Source organism: Haemorhous mexicanus, chromosome 15 (genome assembly GCF_027477595.1).
Source record: "Haemorhous mexicanus isolate bHaeMex1 chromosome 15, bHaeMex1.pri, whole genome shotgun sequence".
NCBI classification, from domain to species: Eukaryota; Metazoa; Chordata; class Aves; order Passeriformes; family Fringillidae; genus Haemorhous; species Haemorhous mexicanus.
In genome coordinates, this window is record NC_082355.1 from 245,905 (window position 1) to 262,285 (window position 16,381).

The following is a 16,381-nucleotide window of genomic DNA, read 5'->3' on the forward strand; positions in this document are numbered from 1 at the left end:
GAGCAGCCCTTCACATTACCACAGAATGACCTCTTGTGAGTGTGGAGCAGGCATATTTCTTGAGCTCATATCAATACTGTATTCAGTAATTGTCAGTGTTACAGCCTCCTGCACCTGTGCTGCCTCTGCCTGACTCCCTTGGCTTCCTCCGGTCTGATGTGCAGGGAAGGGCAGGCCAGCATCAGTATTTGCTAATGCTCCTGCACTCTAGTGAGAGCCAGCTCCAGGAATTCGAGAAAGCAAGTTGGAGAGGGCAAGACAAAAAAATGGAGGGCTGTTAGTGGATCTGGGCAGGGAGAATGTTTTTGTTATCATGTCTGTGCTCAGGGCCCTCAGCCCCAAAGCTGAGCATCGCCCAGCATGTGCCCCATGGGGAGAGGCGTGGCACAGCTGTGCTCTGGCCCAAGCACCTGGGACTGCCGAGCCAGCGCACACCAGCTGTCCCTGTGCCTCAGCTGCTCCTGAGAGGTGGCTCTGGTCCCCAGGGAGACGTGGCTGTGGTCCCCAGGTCGCTGGTCAAGATCAGGATCTCTGTGTGCTCATGGAGTGCGGGATGTCTGAAGGAGCTGTGAATGGGGGCTGTGACGTGCCCTTGCTTCCAGGCCCCCCTTAGCACAGTTTGGGCACACCTCTGCCCGATGTGTTAGCTCGGGTCAGGGAAGAAGCGGGGCTGACCCCCGGTCTGCTCGTTGGAGAGGACGGTGAGTGGCAGGAGAACCGGGAGCAGCTCAGCTGAGCTCTTTTCGGGGTGGGAGGAGAGGCTCCCGGTGAGCCGTGCCGGGCGGGGAGGGTAGGAGCCCCTTGCCGGGGGTGCCGGCCGTGTGCAGGGCCGTGGGGCAGCGCGGGCAGCCCGCGGCCGCTCCCCGCGCCGGGCTGCGGCGGGCAGAGCTGCGGCGGGGCTGGGCGCGCCGGCATTCCCCTCCTTTCCCCACCCAGTTCCTTTGTCTGCGCTGCGTGTGCATGAGATTGCTGTAAAAACGCACGCGGGGCTCTGGGCTTTGGCTGCTGCCGGGGTGCAGGAGTATTCCTTGCATCTTTCTGTTGACAGAAAGGAAGCTGCAAATTCCCACCATGGTGGCGATACTTCAGAAATGGCCCCATGGGTGGCGGGTGGAGAGCAAACCCATTTCCCTGCAGAGCAATTAACCATGCCAGAGCGTCACGGGTGAGGCTGGCATGTGAGCCCTGCTGAAGGCTCTGGTCGGCCCTTGTCCAGGCTCAGACTGTAGAAAGGGAGTGTATTTACATGCCAAAACCTGGGCTGTGGGCAGCAGGGGCAAGAGAGAGGAACGTAAGGTGTGATTAAGAGCTGAAGAGTTGTTGAAGGTGTTTTAAGCAGTCAGGTAGACAACATGTTCTCTGGCACAGCAGTCAGCCTATGTCACCTGTATCCATGGCAGGCATATGTGAGATCAGCTGGTTTGCCCCTGTAGTGCCTGCAGCTGCTTGTGCAACTTGTGCAGGTAGAGGTAGGTAGAAGAGCAGGACCTCAGCCATCCCAGTTCCTCTGGACAGGGTCTGTTCCCCACAGGACAGTGCCCATCCTCTCCCATCAGTGTATACTGAGCTGACTGGTCCAAAAGTGTGAATGTAGGAAGAGCATAAGGACAATTCTGGTTGGGGTGTTCCTCTGGTGTCTGCTGCTGGCCATTTTGGTCAATAGAAAGGAGAACAGAAGAGGTGGTAAATCATGAGATTGGAGGGCAGTCCAGTGCCTCCTGGTTTTTGTGTAGACCTGTGAAATGCCTCAGAAGCATTATCCCAAGCCCAGCAGGAGAGTGACAGGTTAGCAGCTGGTTGCCTGTCCTGTTGGTGGTTTTTGTAAGGTGGTAACAGAGGAGAGACTAACTTGTCTTCTTTAATGCAACTTACTTTACATGGTATCATCAGAGACATGCCCTTAGTACAAACTTGCTCTAAATGCTGGTGTGTGGCTCATGCTGCCTGCCAAGTTATGTGCATAATGTCCCAGCATAGGAAGCTTTTGACTTCTCTCTCTGGCAGCCCCTCTCCCACTTAGAAACAGCTTTAGGAGTATGACATTTTCAATCCTTGCTCTTGTACTGTTGTTTGGAGTGTTAACACAGGTCCAGTGACCTTTCTGCAGCATTGGTGGTTGAGGTGAGCAGTGGGAGAGCACCTGTACAGAGCGCTGAGAATCATAAAATTGTAATATATTAAGAGGTTGGAATGGACCTTAAAAGATCATGGAGTCCAAACCCCCTCTAGTGGGCCACTTCCCACTAGATCAGGTTGCTCAAGGACTAAACCAACCCAGCTTTGAATACCGCCAGCATTGGAGCATCCATAACCTCCCATAACCTGCTCCAGTGTCTACCCACCCTCTCAGTCAGAAGTGAACGAAGCATGTGTGTTATGTGCTCCTGGCAGCTGCTGTGCTCTTCCCTTTTCAGAGTGATCGTCTCCTTATTAAAGGAGGGCGAATAGTCAACGATGACCAGTCATTCTATGCTGACATTTACGTGGAGGATGGCCTCATAAAGTAAGTATTGGATTTCTATTATCTTCATCTCCTCTTAAACCAGCTTCAGGTTGGGGGTTATTGGCTTTTTGTGTATGTGGTCTGTGCCCAACTTGCCAAGCAGTAAAACTTGAATTCTGCAAAGAATAGAGTGAGCAATTAAAAACCTTTAGTGATGGATTCATCTCCATAAAAGCAGTGGGAAGAGATGCTGATTTATTGCTGTGAGGACAGTAAAGTGAGCAGTTCTGTCCACAGAATTTTTGTTACACTGGGGAAAAAAACTGCAAAGTGAGTCAGCTTGAATGAAGTGCAAAAATGGAATTTGTTTCTCATTTTTACCTCCTCAGTGTGCCAAGGAAATCAGAAGTTTTCCACTAAAACCAACTTACCTTTAATCTTGATTTATCAAGGAGCACTGAGAAAGGCTTGATGAAAATAGGATTTCTGAAGGAAGAGATTTGAAGGCTGAGTTGAACAAATGGACACATAAAGGGGTTGAGGGAACAGGGTCTGAAAAAGGGAATGCTGAGGTTCAGGTGACTTGGCCTGCAGGAGGGCTGGCTATGTCAAGTTGTGCTCAAACAGGACAGGGTCCAGAGCACTATAGTAGTGTATTAGGTTCCATTTATGCTGGAACTCTCTAGATTTCCTGCTTCCAGAAGACATTTTTAGGTATTTGTGATTTTAGCTGCCTTCACTACAGTGTGGCCCTGCTGATAGCAGAGGTGTCCTTCAGGGTCGCAGAAGAGACAAGCTGAGAGAGGGGAACTGTGCACTTCTTGGGAAGACAGAGAGCCCAGAGCTTGCAGGTTGTGCCACAAGGCCAGCAGGCTGCAGCCTGTCTGCCTGGGCACTTGCTGAGTTGTTTCCCAGGTCCCAGGAGTCCCTTCACTCTTGGGACTTAGTGCTGTGAGCAGCATTGCAAGTCCCCGATAAGCCCTGAGCTGGTCTAGCAGCTGTGGCATTACAGTGGAAATCATCTTTATCTGTAAGTAAGCTCAGACTTGATCCTTACTTAAGGTGGGCAGAAGGACAGGAGACAGGAGAGATTAGGGGTGTAGCTCCCTTGGAAGCAGGGCTGGTGTCAGTTTTGTGAGCATGCACCCTGGGTGAGCAGTTAGAGCTGCTACCCTGGAAATGCGTGCCGCAGCCTGTTTCCTGAGCCTGTATGGGATGAGGTGTCCTAGGCAGGTTCTCACCACATGCTGCAGAGATTGCCATCAGAGCATACTCCCCAGCTACCCCAACCCAGTATGTGCCCCAGGCAGCAGGTGCCATCCAAGGCACCTGCGGAGTGGCTGGACAGATGGCAGCCACCCCTGGACTAAGCACAGCATAGGTGTAAGCAAGCCAGACAATCCTCTATGTTGCTGCAGAGTGGAGTGAGCCTGGGTCTGGGAGCAGGACAGAGTGGGGTGTTCCTGCTGGCAGGAAGCTGACCTGGCAGTCCCTGGCTGAGCTGTTGAGAGATTAAGTTGCGGCAGGTTTTCCTTTGTGAGAGTATCTTGGTGTGATCTTATCAGGCAGATTGGAGACAACCTGATTGTTCCTGGAGGGGTCAAAACCATAGAAGCCAATGGGAAGATGGTGATCCCCGGAGGAATTGATGTCCACACTCGCCTGCAGATGCCATACAAGGGAATGACCTCTGTGGATGATTTCTTCCAAGGAACAAAAGCAGCTCTGGCTGGTGGAACCACCATGATTAGTAAGTGTGGTAGGCATGGCCTGTGCATGACACTGCCAGCACTCCTGCAAGGTCACCCAGTTCTTTATTTTTTATGTGCTTTTCTCAGTCTTCTGTGTTTTCAAAGCCCATGACAATGTGTTCATACTTTCTGTGATCTCTGTCAATGCACTCAGGGGAGTAAGGATTGGGATGAATCTTTTGATCCTTTGTAATGATGAAATGAAAGGACAGGAGATGTGCACAGGACCCCTTGGCCTTGGAGATCCTGGGTTCTGCAGTGCTTGTCTGCAGCCACTGTTGCCTCTGGGACCCTCAAAAAGGAGCAATGGCGAAACTTGTCTGTTAAATAACAGTAAGGCAGCATGGTGCTCAGATGGCTCTGAGCAGAGGAACAGAGCAGTGTGTTGGCATCCCACACTGCTCAAAAATGAATAGTGCTAACGAAAAAGAAAAGGGAATTCTGAGGTCCTTCCCTGAAGGATGCTGTGGCTGTGCACTGGTTTGAGGTCCAGGTGTTGTCCTGTGCAGTGGTTACAGCTGTATGCACTGCAGGGTTTCTTGGTATGCAGGAGCAAGTGTTGATCCTTCCAATAAAGGGCTGAGTTCTTTGTCCTCCCCCCAACACTTTTCTTTCCTCTGTGCCAAAAAAAAAATGTTTTGTGAAATGGTCTGCTTCAAGGGTGTGGAAATTCCATGCTGTGCAATAAAAGATGCATTAGTGTTGCAGTGTGGCAGGAGGCTGTGTGCTAATGGGGTGGGAGTGGGGATGGGGAAAGACAAGGCTCTTCAGCTTTCAGACGGTTTCTCAGCAGAAGCTGAGTATAAAAACCCCTGATCCTATGCCAGAGGCCATTAAACAAAGGCTCTGTGCACTTCCCTGCCAATAAATGCACTTGAGGAGCCGAGGCCTGTTGTGGAGGTGGACTGCCCTGAAGCTGTTGAGGAGGCCAGCGTGGGGTGGTGGAGCTGCCAGGCCACGGTGGAATGGGCAGGCTGGGAAGGGAGCCCTTGCCCAGCCCTTGCTCTGCTGTGCCCCTGCAGTGGATCACGTGGTGCCAGAGCCGGAGTCCAGCCTGGCCGAGGCGCTGGAGCGGTGGCGGGAGTGGGCTGATGGCAAGGCCTGCTGCGACTACGCCCTGCACGTGGACATCCCCCACTGGAGCGACCGCGTCCGGCAGGAGCTGCACACCATGGTCCAGGAGAAAGGTTTGTGTCTTGTGGCTCCCTGCCTGGCCTTGGCCAGCCCTGTCCCCTGCCCAGGGAGGGCAGGAGGTGCCTGCGGGGATTTGCAGAGCTGCCAGCAGGAGCTGTGCCCCAGAGGGCAGCTGGTGGGGAGGGTGGCCAGAACAGGCAGCCTAACTTACCCAGCTCACCTCTCTCTCCCCTCTGCCCTGCCCCAGGTGTGAACTCCTTCATGGTGTATATGGCCTACAAGGATTTGTACCAGATGTCCAACACTGAGGTGAGACCCCCTGCACCATGGTGGTTGTGTTGATTCAAGGAGCAGTGCAGGATGACAGCCATGGTGGGCGTGGGACAGCTCATAAGGCTGGTACCTGCTGCTCCTCACCTCTACCCTGGCTGCCTGTGCAGGGCTGAGCCAGGCTGTGCTGTGGGCTGGCTGGGCTCCTGCACTGCCAGGTGGAGGCACAGGTCTAGTGTGGAGATCACCAAGAACATCTGCTGGTGACTGCATCCTTCAGAGAGCTGGTCTCTGCACAGCCAGAGCTCTGCCTGGCATGGCTGCACTGGGTCCTGCTGCTGCCAGGGCCATGGGTGGAAGGGCCATGAGGGGTGGCAGGGCCATAGGCAGCCTGCTCACTAATCTTTTTTTCTTGTTTCTCTTTTAGCTGTATGAGATTTTCAGCTGCCTAGCAGAGCTGGGTGCCATAGCTCAAGTTCATGCAGAAAACGGGGATATAATTGCACAGGTAACTAACTACTTCTGGCATGCAAGAACTGAAAATATGGCAGGCAGATTTGGTCTGGGGCATTAGCAAAATGGCTCTGAAGCTAGACATCTTGTGCAAGGTGATATTATTGCTGTTCAGCAGCAATATCAAAGTTAGCAAGATTTTTTTGCTGTGAATACCTTGTGCATAAGCAAATCTGAAATAGTGCATTAGCAGTTACCTAAATGGAAGTGAGTGTCCATCAAGTAGGATATGTTTGCTGCAGCTGCCTTCAGTGAGGAGAGGCAGAGACCTTTACCTTGCACATAACAAGGAGAGAGGTAAAGTCCATTGAGAACTGCCTTGGCAAGAGATTTTCTCCCTGTAAGCAAACAGGTAGCTAATGAAGCTGGATTCACAAGGCAGATGTTCTGAGGGACGTGGTTGAGTGATCAAGTGGGTAGTGTGTATTGCCCTGCTGTGTTGTAGTTGGTGCTGGGTGACAGAAGGTCCAAACTTTTTCGACTCTCATTAAGACACAGAAGACATTGCTCAGTTAAGCACTACAACTATTTGATTTTTTTTCTCTCTTGTTCTTGGGAGTTAAGGAGCATGAGCCAAGAGGTCATTCTTTGAGCATCTTTTCAGACTACAAGAAGTAGTTTTTGTTTGGACTTTTTAGAGCTGCAGTGCCCAGTTGGATGGCTCCTTCACATGAGAATCGAGTGGTCAGAGGAATTGTATTGACCAGAGCTTATCTCTGTTTTAGCACCTGCCTAATCATAAAATGCCCCAGAATTACTAATTGGTATCACTTCGCAGACCTGGAAAGTGGAGAGGATTGGGAGTTTTGTAGCCCTGTTTTATTGCCACATTGTTCTTGTTTCACTGAAGTGATTTAACTCATTGCTTGCCCTCCCACTGCCCCATGTTCCCTCCTCTTTCAAATCCCTTGAGGGTACAGCAGCCTCTCACCATGCCTGGTGGTCCCACAGGACATAGGGTGTTGAAGGTCCTAAGGGAAGGGCTTGACACAGAAGGGATCTGCTTTTTTGTGGTCAGTAGTTTCAGTTCTGTAATATCCCTCTGTTCTTTTGATGTCCTAGGAACAAGCCAGGATGTTGGAGATGGGAATAACAGGCCCTGAAGGCCACGTGCTGAGCAGACCTGAGGAGGTAAGATGCAGAGGACAGCTCAGCCTTGCTTCACTGAAGAGTTTTCCCAGTCACAGTAAGGCTCAGCGTGTTCAGTGGGGCCGAGCAAGCATCAGGGCAGGGGAGAGTGTGTGTACATCCAGGGGTATCCATTTTTACAGGCACTGCTGTCTTTTTCATCAGCAGCCCAGGAAAGAGCAAGTGCATGTTTGTGACAGACATTTCTTAGTTGTGCTTGAGTTGCCCAGCAGAGGCAGAAGCCCTTGTTCTGAGTCTCGCAGAAAGGAATCAATCAACCAAAATGTCTGTATGGCTGTAGCAGTCTTTGAGGCTGCTTTGGGGGCATTTGTCTTACATAGGTGACTCCATAAGTGTGAGAAGCCTAAGAAGAATCTACTGATGAGTTTTAGAATTCACTTTTCACATGTAAGTGCTGACAGATTCCAGACTTTTCCTCCTTTATATCTGCTTAGTCTCTAAAGTGTGTTTCAGAGGCAGATGGATGAAGCCATTGTTTGAAGGAGTGGGAGGGAAAGAGAAGGGGAATTCCCTGGTTATAAATCATTGTCGGAACACTAATGAGATTACTTCTAATTTTAGCTTGTATGGATTTTTCTGTTTAGACTCAACTCATATTAATGGACCAATTTTAGATAGGTTCCCTTCACATAACTCCCTGCTGAGAGGTGCTTTGACTTCCCACAGCATATGAAAGAAGAAAACAATAGGAATTTGGTACAGTAGCAAAGTTGGGCAGGGAAGCACAGGGACAGATTTGTACTTCAGGTCCTTCTGAAATAAAATCCGTTGGCTTAAATTAAAAGTGCAGGAAGTTGGCTGTATCTGGGCTAGTAACAACAAAAATGGCCTAGTGTAATAACAGTACTTGCTCTCTTTGAAACACAAGAGTATAAAGCATTTTCCTGTACAGGGAAGAGTCTCAGTGTCAAACACAGTGGCTCAGAGTCTCTCTTATTTTTATGACTCTAACCTGTTGCCACTAGTTGGCAAGCTGAAGTGCAATTACGGGAAGCTGTGGTTGTGCCCAGATTTGAGAACTGTCCTATTACCATAAGCAGTGCAGATCTCATCAAGAAAACATTGTTAGGTTTTTGATCTTGAAATGCCATTAAAGTATAAGGCAAGTGAGAACAGTGCAAGGCTGTAGATCTTATGCATTCAGCCAAATCCAGATCTCATTGCCTTTGAAAATAAACAGTGTCCTTCTTCCAGAACATACTCTTCCTTGGAAAATGTTAGGTGGAGCACAAATGACCCTGGCTACCACATAAAGCCTGCAGGCAGATGGCAAAGCATTAGGGGAGTGGTCTGTGGCTCTGTGGGTCTTCTCTTCTGTCCTGGAGGGACCTCAGTGGGGGTTAAAGGCATGTTCTTCTGTCACGTGATGGTGGTGACTTGGTAGGGCAGGATGATGCAGCTCCAGATTGTAACCTGTTCTGAAGGTATGCAGTGATGGCTGTTTGCTCCTGTCCACATGTGAAACCCCATCAACTACTACAGCCCATAAGTATGGTGATATAAAATCACTTCTCGCTTAAATTTCTATTTAAAGAGTCTTTAAGAAGAGAAAAACCTCTTTTCACTGTGCAGCAAATAGATCTGCAGAAGTGTGAGAGGAGTAGAAGTGCATGTGTGTCTGGATGCAGTGCTCTGCTTCTCTGCCCTGGGACATTTCGGCTGGCATGGTCCCAGGCATTGCCTGCAGGCTGGATCATTGTGTCTTTTTAAGGCTTCTGTTTTGAGCTTTTTCAAGCCAACACTTGAAGCCAAATTGTGGAGCAAACACTTGGGGAACTCTGGGGCTGAGCTCAGGCTGAGCACAGGCTGATGTAATGTTCCAAAGATATCCTTCCTGGTGGAAATCTACCCTCCACTAACAGCAGGACAGTGAGATGAGGCAGCTATCAGCAGGCTGGGGCGAGCAGAAGCTGCACTACAGGATGGCTAGGCCTGAAACACAAGCAGCCTGCCACCATGCAGCCCTCTGCACCCTGCCATGGTGGTGACAGGGGACATCTGGTTAAACCTGCTGCAGCCGTAGGACAGCCTGGAGCAGAGGAGTGCTGTGAAAGGGTGGCCCTTCCCACTGCTGGGCAGCAGTCCCTGGGCTCCTTGGGCTGTTGTGAGAGCTGGAACCAGGCAGTGGAAAAAACAGCAGATGCAGCTCTGCTGGCCCCTGAGCAGGGTTCAGACAGTGCTCCTGTGCCAGTGCTCCTGTGCTGCTGTAGCCTGCCTTTGGGCCAGGCCCTGGGGAGACGGAGGCTTCCCCCCTCAGGTCTCCCTGCTGAAACTGCCCTGGGGGAGTCAAGGGTAAAAGCGAGGGCACAGAGTGTCTGCAGCAGTCAGTGGTGTGTTGGGAGTAACAGGGGCTCCTCCCTGCCCAGCCAGTCCTCCTCTGCAGCTGTGTGCCATCCTCTCTTCCAGCTGGAAGCAGAAGCTGTCTTCCGGGCCATCACTATTGCCAGCCAGACCAACTGTCCTCTCTACGTGACTAAAGTGATGAGCAAAAGTGCTGCTGACCTCATCTCACAAGCCCGAAAGAAAGGTGAGTGGCAGCTGGTGCTACACTCAGCCCTGCTGCTGCCACCAGGATGCTGGATTACGTGGTCCTGGTGTCCTCGTGGTTATTTTGCCAAGATCAGCACTGTGCTTCAAGTGCTGTCTAGTGCTTCCCCTTCTAGGGAGCAGTTAGCTTAGGAATTTGCCTGACTTGTGAAGGGCAGGGTGACACTGTAGTAGGACACATGGAGCCACCTCCTGTCAGGTAACATCCGTATGTGGGGCACAGGTAGGAGCAATGTTTTAAACACCACAGTTTGCAGCTTGAAGGGCTTAATGAGGATACTTGTTCAATGCATGTGGGTTGAGCTGCTGTGTGGAGCTCTGGCCTCCCTTTGAAGTGCTCGCCCCTCGGAAGTGCTTGGGTGCCTTGTCAGGTGTCTGGAGCTCCGTTTGTCAGTGGTGCTGGAGCACAGAGATGCCCCACAAGCGCAGGCATGTGCGTGGCTCTGTTCAGTGGGCTCTGCGCCCCTGCCCCAGGAGCTATGAAGGGGTGCATGAAGATTTGTGCCCTTGAGCAGGAGGACCCTATGGTGATGGCATGGGTCTGAGTGTTCTCAGGACATTGCAGGCTCTTGGTAGTGCTGTGGAGCAGAGAATGCCAGCAGGCTCTACCGAAACACTGTTCTTTCTGTGCCCTTCTGCAGGCATTGTGGTGTTTGGAGAGCCCATCACGGCCAGTCTAGGGACTGATGGGACACACTACTGGAGCAAGAACTGGGCAAAGGCTGCAGCGTTTGTGGTCTCCCCGCCACTGAGCCCAGACCCAACCACTCCTGACTACCTTAACTCCCTCCTGGCCAGGTGAGTGACAGCTCTGCTGGGGGTACTGCTAGGAGAAAGTGGACTCAGGATGGGGAAGAAAGAGGTTAGTCCAGCCTGAACCACTTCACTGTAGGTATGTAATGAAATGGCTCTGACTCCAAGCCATGTTGGTTTGTCCTCAAGTTAAGGACACGTTAAGCTTAACATCACTAATGAGAAAAATACCAGTAGTCATGAACCATTTTAAAAGCCCTGAAGAAGACAGAGAAATGAGGACAAGCTAAAACAGACTTGTCAATGGAAGGATTCACCGAGCTGGAGAAGTGGGGAATGCATGCTTGGATTGGGATGCTGGATGATGATGCACGATGCTGCACCACCATGGAGAGCGTTAGAGGTTAGACAGGCTCCTGGGGACCCCAGTCAAATACAAAGCACATATAGTCACACACCTATACAGGTGAGCAGTAGCAGAGTCTGCAGAGTGCAGGACCTTCAGGAGCAGCTCCTGCACATCTGCCTGGGATGGCAGGTTGTTTTTTCATCCTGAAGGCAAGAGGGTGAACAAAAGAATTTTTTGAAAACAAAGGCAAGCAAAAAAAACCACTTCAGCAATTTGCAATGACCTTTCACAGTTACACTCCATCCTCTCACTGGCAAGGCCAGCACAGCAGCTGAGGACACTGCATGTTTCTGTCTGTGTGCCATGTGTCCATCCCTCTCCACTCTCAGCCCATGTTTGTACATCAGTTGTGCATGTGCTGCCTGGTCTGTTAGCCAGGGGAGTGGCTGATACTGAGGGGATTGTAAATGGAATTATCCTTTCAAGTGATGCTGGAAACATCTCTACCAAGGTGAGCAAGGGATGAGGAGTCACTAAGAGGTGTCTCCAGCAGGGCATGTTAGGACAAACCTGGGTTGTGCCAGAGTGGAGATGCTGTGTCTGCATGTAAGAGAAGTGCCAGTGCATTTGCAGTCTGAGTATGCAGCTTACCCTGCATTTTACATGAGGTGTTCATTTGTCAGTGAACAAGAGAGACCTCAGTGCATACTGGATGTATGATATAGGTGCAGGTCTTAACAAGTGGCAAGGAAATGTGAGCCCAGCTCCTGAACAGGTTTTCTACTCCTTTCCTTCCACTTCTAATGTAGCCCAGACCTCAAAGAAGACACAAGCAATTCTTGGTCCCTGCAGCTCATAGGTGTCTGTCCTGACACCTCTGCCATACCGTGTTCTGTGAGGCTGCAGCAGGAGGAGAGACTGTGAGGTTCCAGCTGGGCTGGATGGCTTGTTTGTCTCCAGCAGGAGGCATGTTGTGTCACCATTCTGGGCCTCTGTCTGTACAGTTCATCAGACATATGGCAGAAATGATCAGAGGAAGGTGGAGATTACCAGTGGATTAGGGCAGATTTGCAGCCTCAAGGAGAGTCACTGTCTGCACTGTCGAGGTGCTTGAGGCCCATTGCCTCATGCAGGCAGTGCTGGGAACTGGCCTGCCTTGGTCTGCTTCCTTTTGCCTGGCAGCAATGACTTCCCAGTTGCTGCCTGTTCTGTGTTACCTGAGGAGCAAGCAGCAGCTGGGTGACTTCCAGGGAGCCATGGACAGCTGCTTGCCCTGCCTTGTCTGTGGGCAGCTCCCTGGCCTTTCCTATTTACTAGGAGCAGGATGGGTCAGGGTATCTCATCTCTCCAGGTAGCCCTTTGGGCAGAGGGTGTAGCATTTCTGGGCTTCCTGCAGAGAGCTGCTTCTTGGCAGTCCAGACTCCCTCCATCCCATTGCAGCAGGCTTTCACGGGGTGGGGGAGGACTGTGCTAGCCCTCAGCATGCAGCAGCTGGCAGTCCACAATGCAAGGGCTGGCTTGTGCAACTGGGAGACAGCCCTGGAGCAGAGGGGCCTCTTCCTCCCTCTGTGGCAGAAGGGTTCTCTCAAGCAGACCTGACAAACTGCCAGAAATGGAGTCCAGTATGAAAGGACATCTGGCCTAACACAAAGACCACCCTGTTCCCTAGGACCTGAGCTGTTGGCTTTTCTTTTGTACAGGATGCTGTCCGTGCTCAGGTGGGTGGCACAGCTTGGCCGAGGTCTCTTGCCCCCAGGGGCTGGGTCAGGTGGAAGTCTTCAGGCTGAGGGAATGTGGGAATGAGGGTGCAGAGTGAAAAACTGTGCACAAGCACAGAGCTTGTGCCAGAGGAAATCCCTATGCCTCATGTCTCTGTTGCTGTCTGACTGCAAACGACTGACAGTGGGTTTGTTCCACCCTGTGTAGTGGTGATCTGCAGGTGTCAGGAAGTGCCCACTGTACCTTCAGCACCGCGCAGAAGGCCATTGGAAAAGACAACTTCACAGCAATCCCAGAAGGAACCAATGGCATAGAGGAACGAATGTCTGTCATCTGGGACAAAGCAGTGGTGAGAGTCCAGCCAGGGAAGGGGCAGAGTGGGAAGAGTTGGTTGCCATCTCACACACCCATGCTACTGCTCCGTAGAGCTGGGCACCCAGCTTGTTCCCTCTCTGGCTTTGAGAGTCAAGTCAGGCTGGGGCAGGAGAGGTGGTTGTTGCAGGCTTGGGATGAACATCCAGAAGCTGTAACTGTGCCTCCAGTTCTTGGTCTGTCTGGCACTAGCTAGTAAGATCAGCCTCAGAAGCTTGGGCCCAGCCAGCCAGTACCTTGTGTGGGAGTGAAGATGGTGCTTCCCAGGGCTCTTACTCACCCTTTCCCCATAGATGGACTTAGTTCTCTTTGTGTGTGTGCAGGCCACTGGCAAGATGGATGAAAACCAGTTTGTGGCTGTGACAAGCACTAATGCTGCCAAAATCTTCAACCTGTATCCACGAAAAGGGAGAATAGCAGTGGGCTCGGACAGTGATCTGGTTATATGGGATCCTGATGCAGTAAAAATCATCACAGCAAAAACCCATCAGTCTGTAAGTCCTCTGCTCTTCTGTGTGAACGCTGGAGGGTGGCGTGTGAGTAGTTTTGTAGAAAGGTCGCCTGGCTGCTGGGAGCTTGGTACTGTGCTGCTTGGCTCTGAGGAGGAGGGACTGAGCCCAGGCTCTGGGCAGTGCCTGTTGTGACTAGGGGTTGAATGTCCATGAGCCCTAGGCCTTTTTTCACCCTGCTTCAGTATTCTTCTCCTGACCATGGCCTATGCAGGTGGAAGGACACACATTTCTCCTTACCTTGGTTCCTCTTCCAGGCACAAATATTTTTCCTGGCACTGCCACAGTGCTTTGTTCCTGCCTTACCTCGAGCCTAGGTCCTGCCTTTGTCTGCTCTGGGAGTTCTTCCTCACACTGAGCTTCAAACCAGCAGGTCCTGGTTCATGCTGGGAATTCTGGTGGGCTTTTACTGTGATGGGCTAGTGAGCTACAGGAGGCCTCTGAGCATGCAAGGCTTTAGGGGTGTCTTCTGCCTGCAGTGGTGACTCCAGCAGTGAGGTGTGGGGACTGACCCACCCTGAGTGGGCAGGCAGTGCTCTTGTCCCTCCTGACCATCATCCTGGGGTTGCTGCAGGTGGCTGAATACAACATCTTTGAGGGGATGGAGCTCCGTGGGGCCCCACTGGTTGTCATATGCCAGGGGAAGATCATGCTGGAGGATGGCAACCTTCATGTGACCCAGGGGACTGGACGATTCCTGCCCAGCAGCCCTTTCCCTGACTACGTCTACAAGCGCATCAAAGCCAGGAGGAAGGTGAGGAGGTGGGGATGCCAGGAGACAGAGTTGGGTTATTGGTAGGCCAAATTACCCTTAATAACTGCTTGGTTTTCATTTGCTGTTCTTGCTGGATCCTGTAAGCAGTGCTGCAAATTGCTGTTGTGTTTTGAATATACAAAATAACTGAGGCTTGGATAGGGAGCCCTTTGTGTTAGTGATGTGTCATGGTGGAGACAGATGCTCCTTAAGGTTAGCAGTGGTAATGTCTCTCTTCATCCCGTCCTGCTGCAGCAGGAGTCTGGAGGGAAACACTGTTTAAAAGGAAGAGATTGGCCAGAATCGCCTTCTCCTCCCTGATTTGTGCAGCATAAACCCCATCTGGGTGATAGCCCCTTGCACTGGCTCTGCACACCTTGCAGGGCCGTGGGGCTGTGCCAGGCCTCAGTGCTGCAGGACATACATAGCAATGTCCCCCCTTCTGCTGGGGGACTGAGGAGCTGGTGGATGGCTGGAGCTTGATGTTCCCTGGGCTCAGAGAAGCGTCATTGTCCTCTTCTCTCTGGTGACAGATGGCCGAGGTGCATGCTGTGCCCCGGGGCTTGTATGATGGACCCGTGTTTGACCTGACCACCACCCCCAAGGGGGGCACCCCTGCGGGGTCAACTAGGGGGTCCCCCACACGTCAGACACCGCCTGTCAGGAATCTCCATCAGTCTGGATTCAGCCTGTCAGGTGAATATGTGTTGTGGCTGGGCTGGGAGGGGGCAGAGCCACTGGCTGTATGTCCCCGTCCCTGGCCTGGGGCAAAGGGCAGTTAGGGGTGGCCTGCAGCAAGGTAAGCACAAGAGTGGATCATGGCAGGGTAAGATCCTGTATGTCCCTCAGAGGACATGGCTGGAGCTGCACCTTGCAGGAGTAGCCAGGCAGACTACCTGGAGGCTGCTGTGGCCATGGAAGCCAGCACAGCATCCGATGCTGTTCCTGCTGTGTGGGTCTCTTCACAAAGCATCTGCAGAGACTTTAAAGCTGCTGCAGCTCTGAGTTGCTACTGGAGTTGGAGAGGGAGCGGGTTGCAGTAGGTGGCCTCTGGAGGGCCTTGGCAGGACTCCAGGCTGCCTGACTGCTCAGTCCTGTGAAGAAGATGCTCTTACCATTACTTTCCCCGTTCCCTTTGTACTGTCTCATCCTATGCCAGGTACCCAGGTTGATGAGGGCATGCGCTCAGCAAGCAAGCGCATTGTCGCACCCCCGGGAGGCCGCTCCAACATCACCTCCCTGAGCTAAATGTCCTGGCTGAGGAGGAAACAAAACCCCTGTTCAAGCAAAGGAAGAAAAATGGTACATTGGTGTTGAAGAATGAAAAGAAATAAACCTGTTCTGAAGAATCAATAAGCCTCAAGCCTTATGTTTCACAAATGCTACTTGCTACCTAGCTTTAAAGATGTTGCTTCATTTTGTTTTTGCATAGCCTTAAAGTTCTGTTGTTGTTACTGTTGTGGGTTTGGTTGGGTTGTGTTTTGCTCTTCCTCTCTGTATGCATGCTGCTCGGACAGGTTGCTGGGTTCAATGTTATTGGTGTTGAACGTGTGTGGGATGCCGTGGTGTGGGACAGTGGGGGTGGCCCACAGGGCACCCGGCCAGGCAGGGGAGGGGGCAGGGTCTGGCCGGAGGCAGGATGTCGGATGGGGAGGGCAGGTGCACTGAGCTCGTAGGGAGAGGTGGGTCTGTCACATTCATCTCCTTCATCTCCACCCAATGCTCTGGCGTTTCATCAGGAGGCCTGTGGGGGAGCTCGAATCATCTCTGTAACAGCTGTCACAGCACCTTGTGTAAGGAGTTTTACTACTTTGTACACTTTATTAAAAAAACAGTTGTTCCTTCAAACAGCTCATGTTGTCGGTTGGCTCTTCTCTTCTCTTCCTGCTGCTTGGCAGGGGCAGTGCCCAGCTGCACCCACAGGGAACTGGGCTGGGGCAGCAGAGGGGTTTGAGTGCTGTTGGGGCTGGAGGGGGCTGCAGCAGCCGCCTGTCGGGGCAGCACCACGCAGTGCTTGCTGCTGCACGTGTCAGGGTCTTGGTGTAGCTTCTCAGGCAAAGGTAAAGGTATTGGCAGAACAGCACAATGCAAGTATTTGTAACAGCTGTTCCGTTTGTC

General features: G+C 51.8%; 1 protein-coding gene across 2 annotated transcripts in view; it reads left to right on the top strand.

The window, feature by feature from the left end:
* DPYSL3 (dihydropyrimidinase like 3) overlaps positions 1 to 16,113 on the top strand; it is a 27,275-nt gene extending 11,162 nt beyond the window's left edge. For both annotated transcript variants that reach the window (XM_059860073.1, XM_059860074.1), the window contains exons 2-14: positions 2,415 to 2,503; positions 4,009 to 4,193; positions 5,217 to 5,381; positions 5,576 to 5,637; positions 6,026 to 6,106; positions 7,174 to 7,242; positions 9,667 to 9,787; positions 10,449 to 10,605; positions 12,836 to 12,977; positions 13,324 to 13,494; positions 14,084 to 14,263; positions 14,797 to 14,959; positions 15,423 to 16,113. In XM_059860073.1, the coding sequence (XP_059716056.1) occupies positions 2,415 to 2,503; positions 4,009 to 4,193; positions 5,217 to 5,381; positions 5,576 to 5,637; positions 6,026 to 6,106; positions 7,174 to 7,242; positions 9,667 to 9,787; positions 10,449 to 10,605; positions 12,836 to 12,977; positions 13,324 to 13,494; positions 14,084 to 14,263; positions 14,797 to 14,959; positions 15,423 to 15,511 (1,674 nt within the window). In that variant the 3' untranslated portion in view covers positions 15,512 to 16,113. The remainder of the gene's footprint in view (positions 1 to 2,414; positions 2,504 to 4,008; positions 4,194 to 5,216; positions 5,382 to 5,575; positions 5,638 to 6,025; positions 6,107 to 7,173; positions 7,243 to 9,666; positions 9,788 to 10,448; positions 10,606 to 12,835; positions 12,978 to 13,323; positions 13,495 to 14,083; positions 14,264 to 14,796; positions 14,960 to 15,422) is intronic.
* Positions 16,114 to 16,381: the final 268 nt, after the last annotated feature.